The following is an 18,933-nucleotide window of genomic DNA, read 5'->3' as shown; positions in this document are numbered from 1 at the left end:
GGTGTTGGTCCTTGAGGCCCCAGGGACAGAGGGGAAGGGAAGACCCTTCTCAGGGGCAGAGCTGGGGTTAGAGCCAACTCGCTCTGACCTCTAAGTCTCCCCAGCTTTCTGGCTGTTTGTACCACCTCTGAGCAGTCCCCACAGATTCCTAGGAACTATGACTTGAATTCCTTCCTTTGCAGCGAAGGGAGGGCTGGTGGCTGTAGGCCAGGGCGTGAGGGATGGGCTCTGATGAGGCAGCCTCGCACTGTCCTGCAAACACACCAATCCCCTCCCCATTCCAGCCACCACCACCTCAGCTACTCCCACACTTCATTCAGGGTCTGCTCAGAGGCCTCCCTGACCTCTTACCTCCCCCTCACCAGATGCAGATGGCCCACCACTGTCCCTTCCTGGGCATTGCCCTGGGCCCATGGAAATGCCTCATCCAACCAGGCGTTTCACCTTCTCCCAGGTGGTCTGTGGCTGATGAGGGACCTCAAGGCCCCACCACTTTGCCTCAATTTGGGAAACTGAAGGACCATTCAGCTCCAAGCTCCCAGTGGCAGCCTACAGTGAAAGCCGCCTTTCCACGGGGCTTCTCCTCGAAACCTCCTGGTCAAGTGCAGCTTATTAACCTCCTCACGTGCTCACAGGCATCTGGAGAGTGCTCCCCAATACCCCTGCCACACCCTCCCTCTCAGTCTGTTCCAGGGAGCCCTGCCAGACAGCCTGCTTCCCCCACCGTCTTCCCAAATGTGGTGAGGGCAAGGCCCTTATTTTGTTCACTGCTCTATACCCAGGCCTGTGGCAGGCTTGCCACATAGAGATGCTCACGGACCCTCGTGGGATGAATGAACCAAGTGCCTGAGAGCTTACCTGAGGTGAGGGTGGGTCCCAGGACCGCCCTGTAGCAAGCACCCATCTCTGGGGAGAGGGTCCCTATAACAGGCTGGTCTTCCAGCAGCCAAGCAGGGAGGCCCACTGTCATTGTGGTTTGTGTATTCATGCCAAAGGGAAGACCGTCTGCACTCAGGTCACAGGCTTGCTTTAAGGGACTTTCTCAGGAAGCAGGGAGATCCTGTGCAAAGCCTGAGGGTCCTGGCCTGCTCCTTTGCCAGCATTGGGCTTGCAGCTGAGGGACAGAGCCCAGCAAGTGACAGCCTCTGGAAAGCCTGCCTCGGGGTACAGAGCAGCCCACAGGTGAAAAGCCACTTTTTCACAGGGTTCTGAAAAGTCCAGATCCAGTGCCTTGAACCCTCCTGGACAGGTGCAGCTTATTAATCTGAGGGGGAAACCTGAAACGGAGGTGCTTCATCCCATTTTGCAGATGAGGAAACTGAGGATCTGAAAGGGAAGCTGGAATATAGGAAGCTCTTAGAAATGGCTTCCCTCAGTCCATTCCCACTGCTGAAAATGAATCGAGGAAACTTAACAATCAACAAGACACAAACCTGACCTGATGAGAATATATTCACAATGGCAGTGTCAAAATTTTTGTTCCAAAAGTCTGTTGCTTAGAAGCTCAAGTCCCTATAAGTGGGTTTTTATTATTTTAAAAATATTTTTATTGATTTTAGAGAGGGAGATAGAAACATCGATGAGAGAGAATCATTGATTGGCTGCCTCCTGCATGCCCCCTACTGGGGATCGAGCCTGCAACCTGGGCATGTGGCCTGACCAGGAATTGAATCGTGACCTCCTGGTTCATAGGTCAATGCTCAACCACTGAGCCACACTGGCTGGGCTGTAAGTGGGTTTTTATGCCTATAGTGTGACCTCCCATCCCCCCCCCACAGTGCTTCTACTTCCTCCCCAGACCCACTGACTAGGTAAGTGGTCTGTTCTCAGGCCTGATGCCAAACAGGCCTTAAAAAATCATCCTGCATTTCTTCCCTCCCTATGTTTAGGGGGAAAGGAATGTAAGAAGGTGGTGAGGATGAGGTAGGTGGGCACAGCTCTGTCGGGGAGGTGGCTGTCATCACCAGCTTCCCAGCTCTCCCCATGTGGTCTCTGAGCCTGTTTCCTCATCTATGGGGAGGACAAAAACCTCCATCCTGCTGGCCTCACCTTGCAGGTCCACTGCAAGGGGCTTGAAGTCAGAATGCAGTGGGTACCAGGCTCCAAGGCTGAGCTCCGAGGTGGACACACCAAGACCAGCCACAGGGCTGTCCTCACTCGGAGGGGGGGGGGGGGGGGGGGGGGGGGGGGGGGGCTGAATGAGGGTGGTCCTCAAGCTGCAAGTTCCCATCTGCTTCCCCACAGCCTCAACACTCAGGCTCACTTCGCTCACTCCCCACTCCTCCCCCATCGCCAAGGGCCTTCAGCCTGCTCAGCCTGGCTTCAGGCCACCACCATCACTCACCCAAGAATTACCGCAATGGCTTCCAGCTGGGCTCCGTGCAGTCGCCCTGCCAACTTGTTTTTAAAATCCCTTTGACTCAGCAATTCTGCAAGGAATTTATCCGAGGGCTATGCTGGCAAAAGTACTCTAAGATACATGAACAAGGATGCTCATTGCAGCATTATTTGCAATAGCTAACAACTGAAAATAACCTGTCCATCGATAGATATTAATGCAGCTGCTCAAAAGAACAAGGTAGCTCACATGTGCTGACGTGGCAAGATCCTGCACTCCCAAGGCACTGGGTGAGAAAGGAAGGTGCCGAAGTCTATAAATAGGATGACACTAGTAACATACATGTTATTCCACATCCTATGACAGTAGTATGCATGAAACCTTGAAGCTGTGGTTACTCCTAGGGAAAAGGACTAAGGATTGCTTCGGGTGGGGTGACTTCACTTGTATAGTATACCTCTAAGTTCTTTCAATTTTCACCATTTATATGTAATAATTATCTTTTCTTTTTTTACTTTTAAAATATGGAATGCTTCATGAATTTGGGTGTCATCCCTGCACAGGGGCCATGCTAATCTTCTCTGTATTGTCCCGCTTTTAGTATGTGTGCTGCCGAAGCGAGCACCTCATAATTATCCTTAAAATAAAATGAGCGCCAGGCAAGTGATTCCACTGGCCCCACCCAGATCACTTGCCATGAGAAGACTGGGATGCTAGGCATTCAAGGCCCCTTGTGGGTTGGCCACTCCAGCCTCACCCCAACCTCCCTGACTCAGCAGAATCCTGACACCCCGCTTTTTCATACCATGTTCTGTCCCCAGTGACCCCTTCACACCACCAGCGTAATCTGTCCTTTTCCCGGTAATCCCTTCTGCCACCCCACCCGTCCCTGCCAAGCCAAAAGGTGTTATACAGTGGCAGGAACGCCAGCCCAGGGTCGCTCCCTCTTCAGAGCAGAAGTATCCACACCCCGCTGCTCTCAGCGGTCCCTCTGAGAATTGCACTCAGCCCAACAAAGCCACCCAACCCAAGGTCCCCCCAGTTCTGGGAGCAGTGCACATCCAATGGTTTGCAGAAAGGCTCGGCACCTCACCTCCGGTGGGACCCAAAAATCAGAAATGGCCAAGGCCTCAGGTGCACACCCACCAGCTCAGCCTCTCCTCTGCCCCATGCTGCCACCCTCTCTCTCCGCAGGGGCTGACAAAGGCTCTCCCCACACTTGCACCTGCCAATCTCCATCTGTTTCCTGGGGAAGCCGACCTAAAACATCAGCTGTGTAACCTTGGACTTATTCCTTACACTGTGTCTCATCTTTAGGGGCCAGCACAGTGCCTAACACATAATAGGCACCCAACATTTTTCTTGAATATGGAAACGACACTGACCTCGCAAGGGCTGTGTGAGGATTACACAGAGGCGGCGCACAGGGGCCTGGCCAGAGCAAGCCTTGATGCTACTAGAACAAAGAGAGACGAGCTGCGCCAGGGATGTGCTGATCCATTAACCAGGACAGGGTGAGAATCTACAACAAATACTCAGCTGTTCTGCAGCCACTGTGGGAAGTGTCCACAATTTAAATAATCCCGCAAGAACCTCGTGACCGGCACAGAGCACCCATGATGTGGTTTTGAAGCTACAGTCTTCAAAACAAGGTAGATCACATTAGCCCAAGTTTCAGATGAAGAAACAAACTCAGAGATGAAGACTCTGCGTGGCAGAGCTGGGGCAGGTCACGCTGCAGGGCCTGCACTTGTGTGGAAGCAGGCAACTACGGGTGCCCCTGCGGACAGCACCCTCACACCAGCACAGGCTCCAGTGCACCGGAAGCACTCTTTATTGTCAGTGGGACCCCAGGCTCAGCCCAGGATGCAGCATCTTCCGTGGGGGAGAGAGAGAGGACTTCGGGCCTCAGAAAGGGCCTTGGCTCACACAGCACCATGCAGATACAGAGCTAAAAACTTCTTGAACGTCTCCGGCTGGAAGTCAACTGGCCCAACAGGTTCCTGGAAAGAACACAGCCCATTAGGATCCTGCTACTAGGTTTAATGGCAGCAATTAAACCAAAGGTTGGTTCCATGTACATCCTAAGTACCTGGACAATAACTGTTTCTTTCTCTCATGGACCAAGGAAGGGCCTGGGTCATTGGCGCCAGAGAGGTACCCAAGAGTCGAGAGGACATGAAGCACTCCCAGCTGCTGCTTGCAAATCTTGTTAACCTGACCTGACCTAACTCCTCTGACTTCACCCACTACAAACAAATGGTCTGTTGCTCCTTTCCATCCCAGGAACAATAAATAAGCCCCCGCGCACTCCACACATTTATCAGGCACCTTCTCTCTGTATGGGGCTGTGCTGGAAACCCGCAGTGACTTGAATCGGGCCCCTGCCCTCACGGAGCTTACAGCCAGGTGCTCAAATGGGACAATAAAAGATGCTTCGCCTCATAGCAGAATTAGGAAAAAGATGGAAAAAAAACAGGAGAAAATGACTAACCCATTGACTTCCATACACAGAAGAGATCATGTATAAATGAGTCTTTTTGGGGGGAGAGGGGTGAATCTTAAAGAGCAAGTAGAATGGGGCAGAAAGAAAAAGGAAGGAGACTTCAGAGAGACCAGTATATGTGCTATACAGAGGGACACACGAAGGCAGGAAGAGCAAGGGCGAGGAGGCTGATGCTGGTGGGGCTGGAGGGGGTGGGGGAAGAGGCCGGTGGGAGCAGGAGCTGAACTGGAGAGGGAAAGAGGAGCCACTGACCACACCAGGGCGGCCTGGCACTAAGTGTTCTGGAAGGAAGAGGAGAGGCATGCAGGGGGAGGGGAGCAGGACTGAGGGCAGAGGAGCGGGGGAGGTGGGTGAGGCTGTGCCAGTGAGACGCACTGTGTCTGGGGCAAAGAGAAGGGCCCAGGAGGAATTTCAAGGGTAGAAACAACACTGTTCTGGAGATCTAACTATACAATGACGTGCTGACAATGTTCAGAGGCTGAACAAGGCCCTGTGTGGCACGCGGGACACAGCCAGTCAGATCCAGCAGCACCCTGCTCTGTTCTCTCATCCTGATCCCACTTTATGTCTCTTCAGTGCTTAGCGCTGCCTGAAGTTACATTATGAATTTATTTAGATGCTGCACCGCCCACCCCACAGGAAGCAGGCCTGACTCAGCTGACGCTGGGAGGGCAGCAGTCACAGGAGGAACTCCCTCCCTGTGGAATGAAATGAATGAATGCATCGCTCGAGGGCCCTGCCTTCAAGGAGCTTGGAGCTGGGTGTGAGGGAGAAAATCATGCAAACAGGGGATGCAGAATGTGATCGTGTACGATGGAATATAGGGGCTATGGGCGTGGGCTGGTGGGGCCTTATGTTTAACCTGGAAGGACAAGTGGAGGGTGGCCAATGGAAGGAAAATGGGGATGGGAGTGGGGGTGGGGGAGGGGGGAAAAGCCTCCTTTGCAGCATCACCAGGATTCTGAGCTACTTAAGTGCAGGGCACACTGGGTAGCTGAGGTGCTGGGCGTGGTGGTGCGGAGGGAGGCGGGAGGGAGAGCTGGGCAGGGCTCAGGGTGGAAGGCACTGTTTTAGGGGATGGGCATGGCTGAAGGAGCCCTCCAGTCTCCAGTCAGAGGTCCTGGGCACCAAGCTCCTAAAGCCAGGGTCCCACACATGAGTACCCCCTCAATCCCACTCCCGCTCACCCTGGGGAGGGAGAGTCACGGCCCTGCTCCGTCACAGGCTGAGATGGCTGGACTTACCACCACCACCTTCTTTTTGATCACTGGGAGGCACCAAAAATGCTGATAGAGGAGCTGGTCTGAGTCCACCCAGACCAGATTCTTGATGCCCTCACTAGAGGCCAGATCTGTGGTGTTCAGCTGTAAGACCAGGAAATGGAAGACACGGCCATCGGTGCCCACACTCTGCACGACTACTGGCTGCTCCAAAACCTTCGCGTCGTTCTGAGAGGAAAAGGGGACAAGTAATCAAATCGGGAATTGTGGGAACTGTGGAGCACAAGTAAGAGCACAAACAAGGCAGCTTCTCTCCTGGCCTTTAAAACAACGTCCACTCCCACTCACTGGTTCCACCACAAGACAATGAAAATGGGATGAGTTCAGGGCACTGACCAGGGCCAGGCCATCCCCCCTCGCCCAGCCTGGCTTTGCCTGGCCTTTGCACAGGACAGGAAATCCTCAAACTGCTGGTGACATCAGCTCTATCAATGTGGGCCCGGAGGGTCATTGGATTAATGCAGTCTCACTCCACTCTCATTCCATCTGACAGATGAGGAAACAGATTCAGCGAGGCAAGTGGCTTGTCTAAAGGCACAAAGATGTGTGACAGCAGACATCTCTGAACCCAGACTGGCTAAGCCGGGCCATGCTCATCTCCACTCCCGCTGGCTCCCCAAGGCCTGGCAACCTGGAACGCAGGCAGTTGTCTGCCTGGGCTTCTTGCCCTCCATGCAGCTCTGAATCAGCCATGTCAGCTTCAGGGTTTCACCAATCAACCTATTTGCTAATTCTCTTTCAATCAGTGACACGTGCTAATAAAAAAAACACTAGCAACATTTGCTGAAGACCTCTCATGTGCCAGGCATTGTGCCAGTTTTACATAAAGTCACTTCTACTCTCATAAATGTTGCGATATATTCTCACTTAACAGATGAGGAAACCGAGGTGCAAAGAGGTGGCATAATTTGCTTGAGGTTACCATTGAGGTGTGAGCCCAACCCCATGCTATTAAATCACTTAAAACCCTACTGTTCTGGCCCTAGCCAGTTTGGCTCAGTAGACAGAGCACTGGCCTGTAGACCAAGAGGTCCCGGGTTTGATTCCAGTTAAGGGAACATACCTCGGTTGCAGGCTTCTCCCCGGCCCAGGCCCTGGTCGGGGCATGTGCAGGAGACAACCAACTGATGTGTTTCTCTCACATCGACGTTTCTCTCTGTCTTTCCCTCTCTCTTCCACTCTAAAAATAAAAAAATCAATGGAAAAATATCCTCGGGTGAGGATTAACAAAGATTAACTTGCTCTTGGGCAAGTTACCTAACCTTCCAGAGTCTTCAGGAAATATATAGAGAATAGAAATGAAGATAACCTTACAAGGACAAAACAAAACAAAAAGTCCCTACTGTTCTGGTCTATACCAGCGTCCCCCGTGTCCACTAGCAGCACCCCTTCTCCCTCTCAGTAGGGTCCCAGCTTGGATGACAATCATGTTCACCCACAGAGACTCTGCAGCAATCAGTCTCATGACTGCTACCCACCAGACAGAGATCCACTAGGCAGCCCCATGAAGCACAGCATCCTTGATTCGAAAATGCTGCCTACATTCACCCCCTCAGGGAATCTAACGTTAGGAATAGCTAATGTCAAAACTCAGTATGGGCCACACCGGGACTGCTGGCCTTAGAAATACCTGTTCTCAACTGCATGAGAAATAAATAAAAAGAAAAGTGCCTCTAAGTGTTAGCTGAGAATTCTGTATTGACTCTTATCTCCCTCTACAGATCAATAAAGCTGCAGGTAGTACATAAATTTCTCAGCAATTTTACCTTTTACACAGAGGCTCTTCCTATAATTGCTCACCTTCACATCCCCAGGAATAATTTGTACCTAGAGGGGCTGGGGGGGGAGGGCGCTCCTTTCTACCCAACTGGGTGGCAATTAGTGACAGCGCTGCTACCCATGCTCTGCTGGCAATAGCTGGCACAGAAGCCACCACGCGCCTGCAGGCCTGGAACCCAGCCCGGGATGATCTGACTGCTTCCCCTGCCCTGGGAGGCAGCAGTCCTTCGAAGCTGGAAGGATCAGGGCTCCGGTGCTTGCCGACCTACTCATTAGCTGTGGGCTCTTGGGCAAGTTACCTAACCTTCCAGAGTCTTCAGGAAATATATAGAGAATAGAATGAAGATGACCTTACAAGGACTGGGAAGACACAAGGAGGTCACAGAAAGATGTGACAGCTGCTAAACTATGGCTGAGTCACCCTGGGCAGTTACTTAGCCTCCCTGAGCCTCAGCTTCTTCATCTGTAAAATGAAGCTAATGGTATCTGCCACAGGGGGTTGCTACATGGACTAAATAGTGCAGTGGTTTCAAACCTGAGCTTGTACCAGCATCACCTGGAGGGCTTGTCCAGCACAGATGCCAGGCCCACCCCCATAGTTTCTATACAGGTCTTTGAGGTGGGTCTGAAAATCTGCACTTGCAACAAGTTCTCATATGATGCTATTGTTGCTAATCCAGGACCGTACTTTGAGAACCATTGACATAAAGAACGCTAATTAAATGACTGCATGTAGCAGATGCTCAAACCAGGCAAAGTCTATGCCACTCTCCATCTCATTTGGCTCACCACCTCCCCAGCTCCCCCTAGTTCCCAGATGGAGTGTGATGGACAACAGAACATGCTGAATTTCCTCACTCCCCCAGGAGGGCCTTCGGCTCTAACCAAGATCTAGAAGTTGGCAGCAGCTCCCACAAACGCTTTCCCGCAACCTTGAGGTAGCTCCATGTGGCAGCCACCCAGCCTGCATTCTACACCATATAGGTCCCCAAGCCCTCTTCTTAGAATCAAGGGGCTACCACCAAGGGGACCTCGGGTCCCCAGCACCTGTCCAGACTTGGCAGGCAGGTCCAGGCCACTCTCCTGCCGGCCCAATGGAGCCTGGAGCTCCGGTTCTGATACTGTGAACAGAGGCGGTACACTGCAGACACACAACAGAAGCCGCAGGAGCTGGGGACACCAGGTTCCCATCCTTTCTCCACCACTTACTGCTGTGTAACCCTGGAGAAGCGGCTGAGCCTCCCTGCGATTCAGTGGCATAATTTTAACACCGGGGGTCCCAGTGAAAACGTGTGGACTACTGTGATCAACAAACAAGGCATCTTACGTAAAAGGCAGGCACAAAGCAGGCCCCAGCAGATGGCAGTTCATCTCTGCAGGGTGAGTGGAAGTGCCTGAAGTTCCTCTGTCGAGCAAGGATTCTTTCCCTGCGCCCTTCTTTCCTGAGCAGTGTAAGGCAGCTCGGGGGTCTTCCCCTGATACGTACCCCATAGAGAAGCCGGGCCTGGGCCAGGGCATTGCCAAAGGCAAACAGGATCATCTTGGCCCTCAGCTGATCTGGTTGAAAGCGTAGTGGTCGGGTATTGGCTGCCTCCAGCAAATACAGGGTGTGGGGATAGGGGTAAGGATAACCCTCCTGGAAACCTGCAAGATACACAACCGTGGAGAGGGCAGAAGATTGATCAGCCTGCCCACGCCTCCGGAAAGGCAGATACTACCACCCTCGCTCAGGGGCTGGCAAGCTTCTGCATGCCAGCCAGATCTGGCCCCCTACCCATTTTTTAAAATGAAGTTTTTTTTTACTATAGCACCACCCTGCCCACTCACTCATTCACATAAGGTCTACTAAGTAGCCGAGAGATAGACCATATGTGGCCTGCAAAACCTTGACTATTTAGCTCTTTACGGAAAATGTGTGCCAACCTGTTACAGGTGATTCTTGCATGAATCTAACTCCACCCCTTCCTCATTCGAGCACACAGATGATAATGCTATCAGAAGGGAAACCTGAAACCTATGATAATTTTTTTTTTTTAAGCACATCATTTGGCCCTGGCCGTTGTGGCCCCGTTGATTGGAATGTCGTTCTGTGCACCAAAGGTTTGACTCCCGGTCAGGGCACATGCCCAGGTTGTGGGTTTGAGCCCTGGCCCCAGTTGGGGCACGTGTGGGAGGCAACTGATCCATGTTTTTCTCTCACATCAATGTCTGTCTAACTGTTTGCCTCTCTATCTCCTTTCCTCTCGCTCTGAAATCAATTTTTTTAAAAAGCAAATCATTTGCAAAATTCAATACTTTATTATTAATAATATATGACTTGCCTCATACCTCACAACTATCTACACAACACTGGTGCTGAGAATCCTAGTATGTGCTCATCTCAGCCATGACCCTGCCAGTCTTCATTCTCCTCCCCTGCAGGCTCTGGCAAACCCTTAGCAGGCTGGGGGCTTCTAGAATGAGTAACCTGCATTAGTGAAAGGGGGTGAAAAGGGGGAAGAAAGAGGCTGGGAATATGTAGGCTCTGCAAATCCCAAAGAGCGCTACTTAAGAGAGACTTAGCTTTTCCATCCGCCTCAATTCTTGCTTCGGTCCCTCAGCACATGTAAACACCCAGCACTCAGCACTCACTCTGTGCCAAGCTCTAAGACAGGCACCAGGGACAGGCAACGCAGAGCCTGCCACTGCCTTTGAGGAACTTACAGTTCAGAGGGGAAAACCGATCCTAGAGGGACATGTCAAGATACAAGGTGAGTCAGGGGCTGTGGGAGGAAAGATAACAGGTCCTTGAAGAGACTGGAGCATTTCTGGGAAGAAGTGATTCCTGAGATGAATTATGAAAGGTGAGGAATTATCAAGCTGAAGACAAAATGAGGCAAATCGTCAAAAGTTCCAGGTGTGTAGAGGGAAGAGTGTGTCAAAGCATGAAAGTGAGAAAGGGCATGATGCGTTAAGGATAGCAGGAATAAAGGGGGCCTATGGGAGAGCAAAGATGAGGCAGGTGAGAGAGGCAGAGGCCAGACCTGAAGGCCTTCACGTGATAAGCTAAGGAATTCAAACTCTGTCCAACAGACAATGGGAAGTGGGCCTGGAGAGAGGTGGGATTACTTTTGTGTTGGAAAGGCCAGACTGTGAACTAGACGGGCGGGAAGGAAAACAGCCGGGTCACACTGACCAGCTGGGAGACTATGGCAGTAGGCTGGGTGAGAGACAGCTGTGGAAATGAAGAGGTTCAGGAGACAGTGCGGCTCATAAAGACTGAGCAGACAGCAGGAGTTGTGGGCCTGCCTGGCCCGACTCCCCCAGTCTCTGCCTGGGCTGACTGGGTAGCCGGTGATGCCTTGGATGGACAGCACCGCTCAAGGCCTGTGGGGCTTCCTCAGTCCTACCAGGAGGCTGGCCAGAGTTTACAGAGAAAGAGGGTCTTTCAAAGGACCCATGACTACAGGAAACACCTGACCCTGATCAAAGCCCCTCAAGCTGCCCATTAAAACTCTGATGTCACAGAGTTGCTCTTCAAGTGTCAAAAGCAAAGTCAGCCTTTGAGCAAATCATTTACCCTCCCTGAGCCTCAGTTGCTTTGCCTCTAAAGGGAGACAACAGTGCCTATCTCACAGGGCTGCACCATGGGTCTTAGAAGAAAATGCATGGGAGGCGCCTCGAACATAGTAAGTACTCGGCAGATCCTTCCCCTTTGGAAAAAGCATGTCTCATCAGCACACTGTCTGAAAGGCAAAGGCTCCAACACTTACCTGTGTCGTCTTTCTCATCATAAACATTGGATTCCTGAAGACCAATAGTGGGAGATATGGGATAGAACGTCTCGAGAACATGATCCTTAGTAGCTTCAACTTCCTCTCTGGAGGCGATGGGGGGCAGAGGATCCTTGGCATTCAGCCGGGTTCCGCTAGTACCATCGACCTGAAGGAGAATAGACTCTAAAGGGGAGAAAGACGATTAGTCTAACCTGGTCTAAAGCCTTCTCTCAGCTTCGTCCTGCCATGCTCGTCTTTTATAGCTTTCTGAGTGATCACCCTAATCACCGAAAACAAAACTTTGGTTAAGATATTAATCCTGGGACTAATGCATTTTTCTTTTTATTATAATATATATATATATTTGCCCCAGCCGGCGTGGGTCAGTGGTTAGAATGTCAGCCTGTGCCCAAAGGGTCATGGGTTCCATTCCCAGCCAAGGGTACGTACCTGCCTCTGGTTGGGGCGTGTGCGACAGGCAACCAATTGATGTTTCTCTCTTTTTTCCTCTCTCCCGCCCTCCCTCTCTCTGAAAAAGCAATGGGAAAAATACCCTCAGATGAGGATTAACAAAAAAATTAAACATATATTGTTATTGATTTTTAAAGAGAGAGGTAGGGAGGGAGAAAGAGAGAGAGAGAGAGAGAAATACCGATTACCTACCTCCTGCACCCCCACCAGGGATTGAGCCCGCAACTTGGGCATGTGCCCTGACTGGGAATCAACCGGCACCCTTTTGGTGCACTGGAGGACACCCAACCAATTGTGCCACACCGGTCCGGGCACATTCTTCTTCCTGTGTTCCCTTCCCAGTGACCCCCTAAGACCTGGCGGTTTCTGTAGGTTCGAGTCTGCTCCACACAGATCATCCCTGCTCTAAGCTGGAGACCCAGAAGTGAGTGAGAGTTACTCTCTGCTCTCAAGACGCTCACCAGGTAGTAAGTGCTACAGCAAAAGTGAATCACACTCAGAGGTCGTGGAGGTGGGAACGGCCTCCTTCAGGAGGCCTGGGAAGCTTCCTAAAAGAGGCATTGCCTTCAAACCAGCTTCTGAAGGTTGTCAAGGGCAGAGTTCTTCAACGTTAGCACTATTCTCATGTTGGACCAGATGATTCTTTAGTGAGGGAGGCTGTCCTGTAGATGTCTGACAGCATCCCTAACCTCTACCCCCGGGATGCCAGAACTCCCTCCCCACACCCACAGCCCAAAGTCATGTCACAATAAAAACTGTATCCAGACATCGGCAAATCTCCCCTCGAGGGCCACACTGCCCTTGATTGAAAACCTCTGGGTAAGAGCTTGCCAGGCAAAGGAAGGGGAGAAAAGCATTCTAGTTAAGGAGTAACATGTGCAAAGGCATACAAGTGTGCTCCTCCATGGCAGAGTTTAGGGAAATGACTCCAGATGACTAGAGTATGGTATGGTGGGAGGGAGAGCAGAGAGAAAGAAGTGCTGAGAGTAGAGGCTCAGGAAAAGGCTATTAAACCCAGGATGTTCTCAGTAACCGAGTGAAAGAAACCAGGTCAGAAAGCCTCACTAAGTTGGATTAGCATATTTGCTACAAAGTGACATAGGTGTACAGAAGAAAACTCACATCTGACTAATTAGCAAGCCTGCCACTCTGGATGTGAATGACCTTCACAAAGGTCCCCACAGGTGGCCACATGCAACCACCAGAACTCCTTGAGAATGGCTTCATAAGAATTCTCCATGGAGGCAAATCTTCCTCTAAAGATGTGTGGTTTTTTAGAAATAGTCAAATAGCTGTGCAATAGTAATGGATCAAGAATGAGGATCTTGCCCGACTGGCATGGCTCAGTGGTTGAATGTCGACCTATGAACCAGGAGGTCACAGTTCGATTCCCAGTCCGGGCTGTGGGCTCAATCCCGAGTGGGGGACATGCAGGAGGCAGCCGATCAATGACTCTCTCTAATCATTTGTTTCTATCTCTCTCTTCCTCTCTGAAATCAATAAAAATACATTAAAAAAAAAAAGAATAACAAGCTTATGTGTTGTGTGGCCATTAAAAACTGCCATTTACTTAGCATACGGCCTCCCTTATTGGGTATGCAGAAAAGGGATACTACATCTATGAATAGATAAACTCTATTTGTTAAAATAAATCATACCTATACCCCAGGAACAGTTTTCTGAAGTATTTCCTGTTTCCTCACATTTAATCAGCAAGGAAGATAAATGTGCCTGGACCTCTCCTAACCTTGGGTTTTAGCTTCTCCCCACAGACCACTCTAGTGTGGTTTCCAATTCAATTCCCTCCACATCCCTCCTCCAGTGACAGCTCCAAATGGGGCAGTTTAATTAGAGGTAATACTTGATGATGGGCCAACAAGTGCTCCTCTATTAATGAGGTTCACTAATTTCCTTAGTGGTGCCATTACCTCTGCAAAGCTGACTTCTTGCCAGGAAGTCGACTCAAAGGGGCAAGCTGGAGAAATGTGACCAAGCAGATGTTCTGAAAATCCCAAATTATTCCCTCGCTGGTCTCCCTGCTTCAGGTTTCCACTCATCAGAACACCTGCGTCTCTGACCATCCCTGCCTGAGACACTTGAAATTTGGTACTCATTCACACATCCCTTCAGTCAGCACCTATCATGTACCATGAACTGTTAAGACACTGTAGACAAAGTTCACAGTGCAGTGGAGCAGACAGGGAAAATCTATAATAAAAGCATAATATGCTAATTAGACTGGATGTCCTTCCGGACAACCTTCCGGATGAAGCCGGGGCTGCGAGGGAAGCTTGGGTCTCGGGTGCCGGAGGGAAGCTGGTGTCGGCAGCTGGGGGAAGGAAGGCCTACTCTTGCACGAATTTCATGCATCGGGTCTCTAGTATTAGATAATTACAATACAGTATACTATGTACTATGAAAGAAGTATGCATAATGGGCATAAGAATCACAGAGGAGGAATAGTTAACTTGTATGGATACACACAAGAAGGGGGCATGAGTTGAGTCTTACAGGTAAGAATATAGTTAAATGAAGAAAGTAGGAAAGAGCATTCCAGATAGAGTGCACAGCATGTGCAAAGGTGTAAAATCTTGATGCCAAAAAGCTGCAAGTGGCTAAAGTGTAAATTTGGGCATGGGGAGTGATAGGCAGTAGAGCAAGAGACAAGGCTAGAAAGACTAGCCGGTGGCCAAATCACAGAGGGCCTTGGGTACCATGATAAATGGTTTAAGCTACTGGGAGACAGTGAAGGATTTGGTATGAGAGGGACATAAGACGTGCACTTTAGAAAGATCACTCTAGCAGCTGCGTGGAAAATGGGTTGGAAACGGAGAAAAGCATGCATGGGATACAAAGGCTCTGGCAATAGAATATGAGCTTTGTGAGGGCAGAGACTCTGTGTGCTTCATTACCTCCTTACGTTGTCACAGTTAGGCCCCTGCAGGCACTCAATAGATACGGCTGAATTAACAGTCTTGGAAAGAAGTGATTGAAAACAAAACAAACAGCCCTAGCTGGGTTGGCTCAGTGGATATACCGTCAGCCTATGGACTGAAGGGTCCTGGGTTCAATTCCAGTCAAGGGCACATGCCCAGGTTTCAGGCTTGATCTCCAGTGGGGGGTGTGCAGGAGGAAACCAATCAATGATTCTCTCTCATCACTGATGTTTCTATCTCTCTCTCCCTCTCCCTTCCTCTCTGAAATCAATAAAAAATATATTTAAAAAACAAACAAAAAAGCTGGGCCCCTCAAGCTGCCCATTAAAACTCTAATGAGGTAAGAAACCATGGAGAGACCAAGATGGCGGCATAGGTAAACACCGCAGACTGCTGCCGCAAACAACCACTTCAAAAATACAACTAAAAGACGGAACGGACATCACCCAGAACCGCAGGAAGGCTGGCTGAGGAGAGACTCTTCAACTAGAAGGAAAAATAACAGCACACCGAGGCTCAGAGGAGGCGCAGTGTGGAAAATACTCAGGTGCGGAGGTGCGCGCGCAAAGCGGGCTGGTGGCTGAGAGCGCGGTTGTCGTTTTCGGTCAGGGGGGAGTCTCAGACTCTGAGCTCCTGATACGGGCGAATCGCTGGGGACTCAAACGGGAGAAGTGGGAGTGTCTGGCATCAGTTGGAAGGCAGCTTTCCCTCCGAGGTTTGCAGCGGTTCCTGGGGTTCTGAGAAGCAGAGCCTCTGGGAACAGGACTGAGAGGGGCCATAACCGCCCCCTCCGCCCGCCCTGTTGAGCCCGCCCCGCCCAAGCCCTGCGCAGAGCCATTTGCCGGATCGCCTCAGGCAAAGGCTAGATTAGCACCTCCCCAGAGGACAGAAGTTTTCCGTGGCAGACACAGCTGATTCACACAGCCAGTCGGCCTGGTGGTCAAATCCCTCTAGTATTAACTACAACAATCAAGGCTCAACTAGAACAAGACTGCGCACAAAGACCACTAGGGGGTGCACCAAGAAAGCATAAAAAATGCGGAGACAAAAAAACATGACAGAAATGGAGGATATAGAGCTAAAAAACGCAATTTTGAGGGCTTGCAATAAACTTTTGGAGAGCTTCACGAAAACTAATGAGACCCTCGATGCTATGATAAAGAAACTAGAAATTAAGCATACACGCTCTGAACTAAAGAATATTACACCCAATAGCAGACCAGAGGAGCGCAAGAATCAAGCCAAAGATTTGAAATGCGAAGAAGCAAAAAACTCCCAACCGGAAAAGCAAAATGAAAAAAGAATCCGAAAATACGAAGATAGGGTAAGGAGCCTCTGGGACAGCTTCAAGCGTACCAACATCAGAATAATAGGGGTGCCAGAAGATGAGAGACAGCAAGATATTGAAAACCTATTTGAAGAAATAATGGCAGAAAACTTCCCCCACCTGGTGAAAGAAATAGACTTACAGGTCCAAGAAGCGCAGAGAACCCCAAACAAAAGGAATCCAAAGAGGACCACACCAAGACACATCATAATTAAAATGCCAAGAGCAAAAGACAAAGAGAGAATCTTAAAAGCAGCAAGAGAAAGAGACTCAATTACCTACAAGGGAATACCCATACGACTGTCAGCTGATTTCTCAACAGAAACTTTGCAGGCCAGAAGGGAATGGCAAGAAATATTCAAAGTGCTGAATACCAAGAACCTACAACCAAGATTACTTTATCCCGCAAAGCTATCATTCAGAATTGAAGGTCTGATAAAGAGCTTCACAGATAAGGAAAAGCTAAAGGAGTTCATCACCACTAAACCAGTATTATACGAAATGCTGAAAGGTATCCTTTAAGAAGAGGAAGAAGAAAAAGGTAAAGATACAAATTGTGAACAACAAACATGCATCTATCAACAAGTGAATCTAAGAATCAAGTGAATAAATAATCTGATGTACAGAATGAACTGGTGATTATAATGAATCAGGGACATAGAAAGGGAATGGACTGACTATTCTTGGGGGGGAAAGGGGAATGGGAGATGCGGGAAGAAACTGGACAAAAATCGTGCACCTATGGATGAGGACAGTGGGTGGGGAGTGAGGGCGGAGGGGGGGGCGGGAACTGGGAGGAGGGGAGTTATGGGGGGGGGAAAAAAAGAGGAACAAATGTAACCTGAACAATAAAGATTTAATAAAAAAAATAAAATAAAAAAATAATAAAACTCTAATGAAATTGAGGATGTGCCTAAGCCTACAAAATTGGACCATGAAGGACGGAAGTGAGGATACACATGGGGGTGTGGGGGGGTGCTGATCATGTGAGCTGGTGGTAAGGCTAAGAGTAGAAAGATAAAAAACAGACTAAAGCTTTCTGGCTAACAAATGACCAACCTCGGTTCCAGGTGGTGGATATCCTGGAGTTTTTGGCGCAGATCCGCCTGGCCAGAGCAGGATGCTTTAAAATCTGGGATTTACACAGCTGTATCAGGCTGTCCACAATGACTGGGCTTGGAAAAAAGAAGAAACATTTGTAGACATAAAACAACATGTTGACCCCAAAATCCATCACCTGGAAATCTTACTGACTGGGGGAAACTTACCAATAGGTCTTTCTCTTGGGGATGTCTTCAGTGGAGTGCCAGAGACGGGCATGAGAGATCACGTTCAGAACGCGTTCATCTTGGTTCTCTATGTGGTTCCGTGGGTCCTCAACAAGGCTAAGCACTTTGTCGGGAAGACCTTCAATTAACTTGGTCTTGGTGAGCCAGAGGGCCTGCTTTACACCTTTGGGATAGTCAGTCACCAAAAAAAAAAAAAAAAAAAAAAAAAAGACAATTCAGACTGAGATACTTAAGCCCATCTTGCGGCAAAGGCTGGAGAGAGAGAAGAGAGAAGAGAGAAGAGAGGGAGCCATCTGAGGGGTCAGAACTAACAATAAGGAGCAGAAGCAAGAACAGCCAGATTTCAACTCCCCTTCAGGAATGACTGTCTACCGATGGGTGGTTAACTGAGACCGTGCGTGCCAGCCCCAGAGCCATTAAAAAGGGGCTGAGACGGCTGAGCCATAAGGGTCTGTCTGCTGCACTCAGACCGACCCTGGGGGATCAGGTCAATGGATGCCCACCTTTCCAAACCCAGATCTCTCCTATTGACCCACCCCCATTCCTGACAGGAAAAGCCCATATCTACCAAAGGGACCTCATGCATTAGGATTAAACCCATGCAAACGTGTAGAAACGGAATTTCTGGATTTTGCAGTGGAGCATTAAAAACCCTGGAGCCGGAGTGGAGTTTGAGTCCCCACACTGCCACTGCTCCTTAAACTGGAAAGCGTTCTGGAAAGTCTGTAACAAAACTCCGGAGGATCGAGAGCTCGAGAAACAGATGGGGGTTGGGAAGCGATCGGGGACTTTACAACCCACGGAATCCAAACGCCTCTCGGAAAACAGGAGTCACTACTGGCCCCATTTCGCAGACGAAGAAACCGAGACCCTGGAATGTCAATGTCTTGCCCGGCGCGACCGAGGGCAGGGGTCAGCGCTGGGAAGAGGAACGAGGTCCCCTCCCGCCCGGCCTGGGGCCTCACCCTCGAGGAGGCGGCAGCGCTGGTGGAAGGTGTGGCAGGTCCGGTCCTTGTACAGCGGATGCTCGTGCACGGGGGGCGGCTGGCTGAACCTTGGATGAGTCCAGCCGCGATCCCAGGGCGGGAAGACGGGCCGCGCCAGCCAGGGCACGAAGTGCATCTTCCCCGCGTAGGTGATGGGCTCCAGTCCAGGGATTTCGTACACCCTGTCCGGGGGAGGAGGCTCGGGCTTCCGCGTGGAGCGGACGCCCCACTCGTACGCCCCGCGTTTCGGGGCCCCACAGCCCCCA

At 50.3% G+C, this 18,933-nt stretch overlaps 1 protein-coding gene across 1 annotated transcript in view; it reads right to left on the bottom strand.

Moving 5' to 3' along the window:
• Window positions 1-4,149: 4,149 nt before the first annotated feature.
• Window positions 4,150-18,933, bottom strand: part of MRPL37 (mitochondrial ribosomal protein L37) — a 17,143-nt gene continuing 2,359 nt past the window's right edge. Inside the window, exons 3-9 of the mRNA XM_014549750.1 lie at window positions 18,647-18,933; window positions 17,661-17,844; window positions 17,452-17,567; window positions 11,656-11,841; window positions 9,390-9,547; window positions 6,089-6,292; window positions 4,150-4,341 (exon numbers count right to left, since the gene is read on the bottom strand). Of these exons, the coding sequence (XP_014405236.1) occupies window positions 4,264-4,341; window positions 6,089-6,292; window positions 9,390-9,547; window positions 11,656-11,841; window positions 17,452-17,567; window positions 17,661-17,844; window positions 18,647-18,933 (1,213 nt within the window). The 3' untranslated portion in view covers window positions 4,150-4,263. The remainder of the gene's footprint in view (window positions 4,342-6,088; window positions 6,293-9,389; window positions 9,548-11,655; window positions 11,842-17,451; window positions 17,568-17,660; window positions 17,845-18,646) is intronic.

Source organism: Myotis brandtii, unplaced genomic scaffold, assembly GCF_000412655.1.
Source record: "Myotis brandtii unplaced genomic scaffold, ASM41265v1 scaffold57, whole genome shotgun sequence".
In the NCBI taxonomy this organism is placed as follows: domain Eukaryota; kingdom Metazoa; phylum Chordata; class Mammalia; order Chiroptera; family Vespertilionidae; genus Myotis; species Myotis brandtii.
This window is presented reverse-complemented; position numbering and strand designations above follow the sequence as displayed.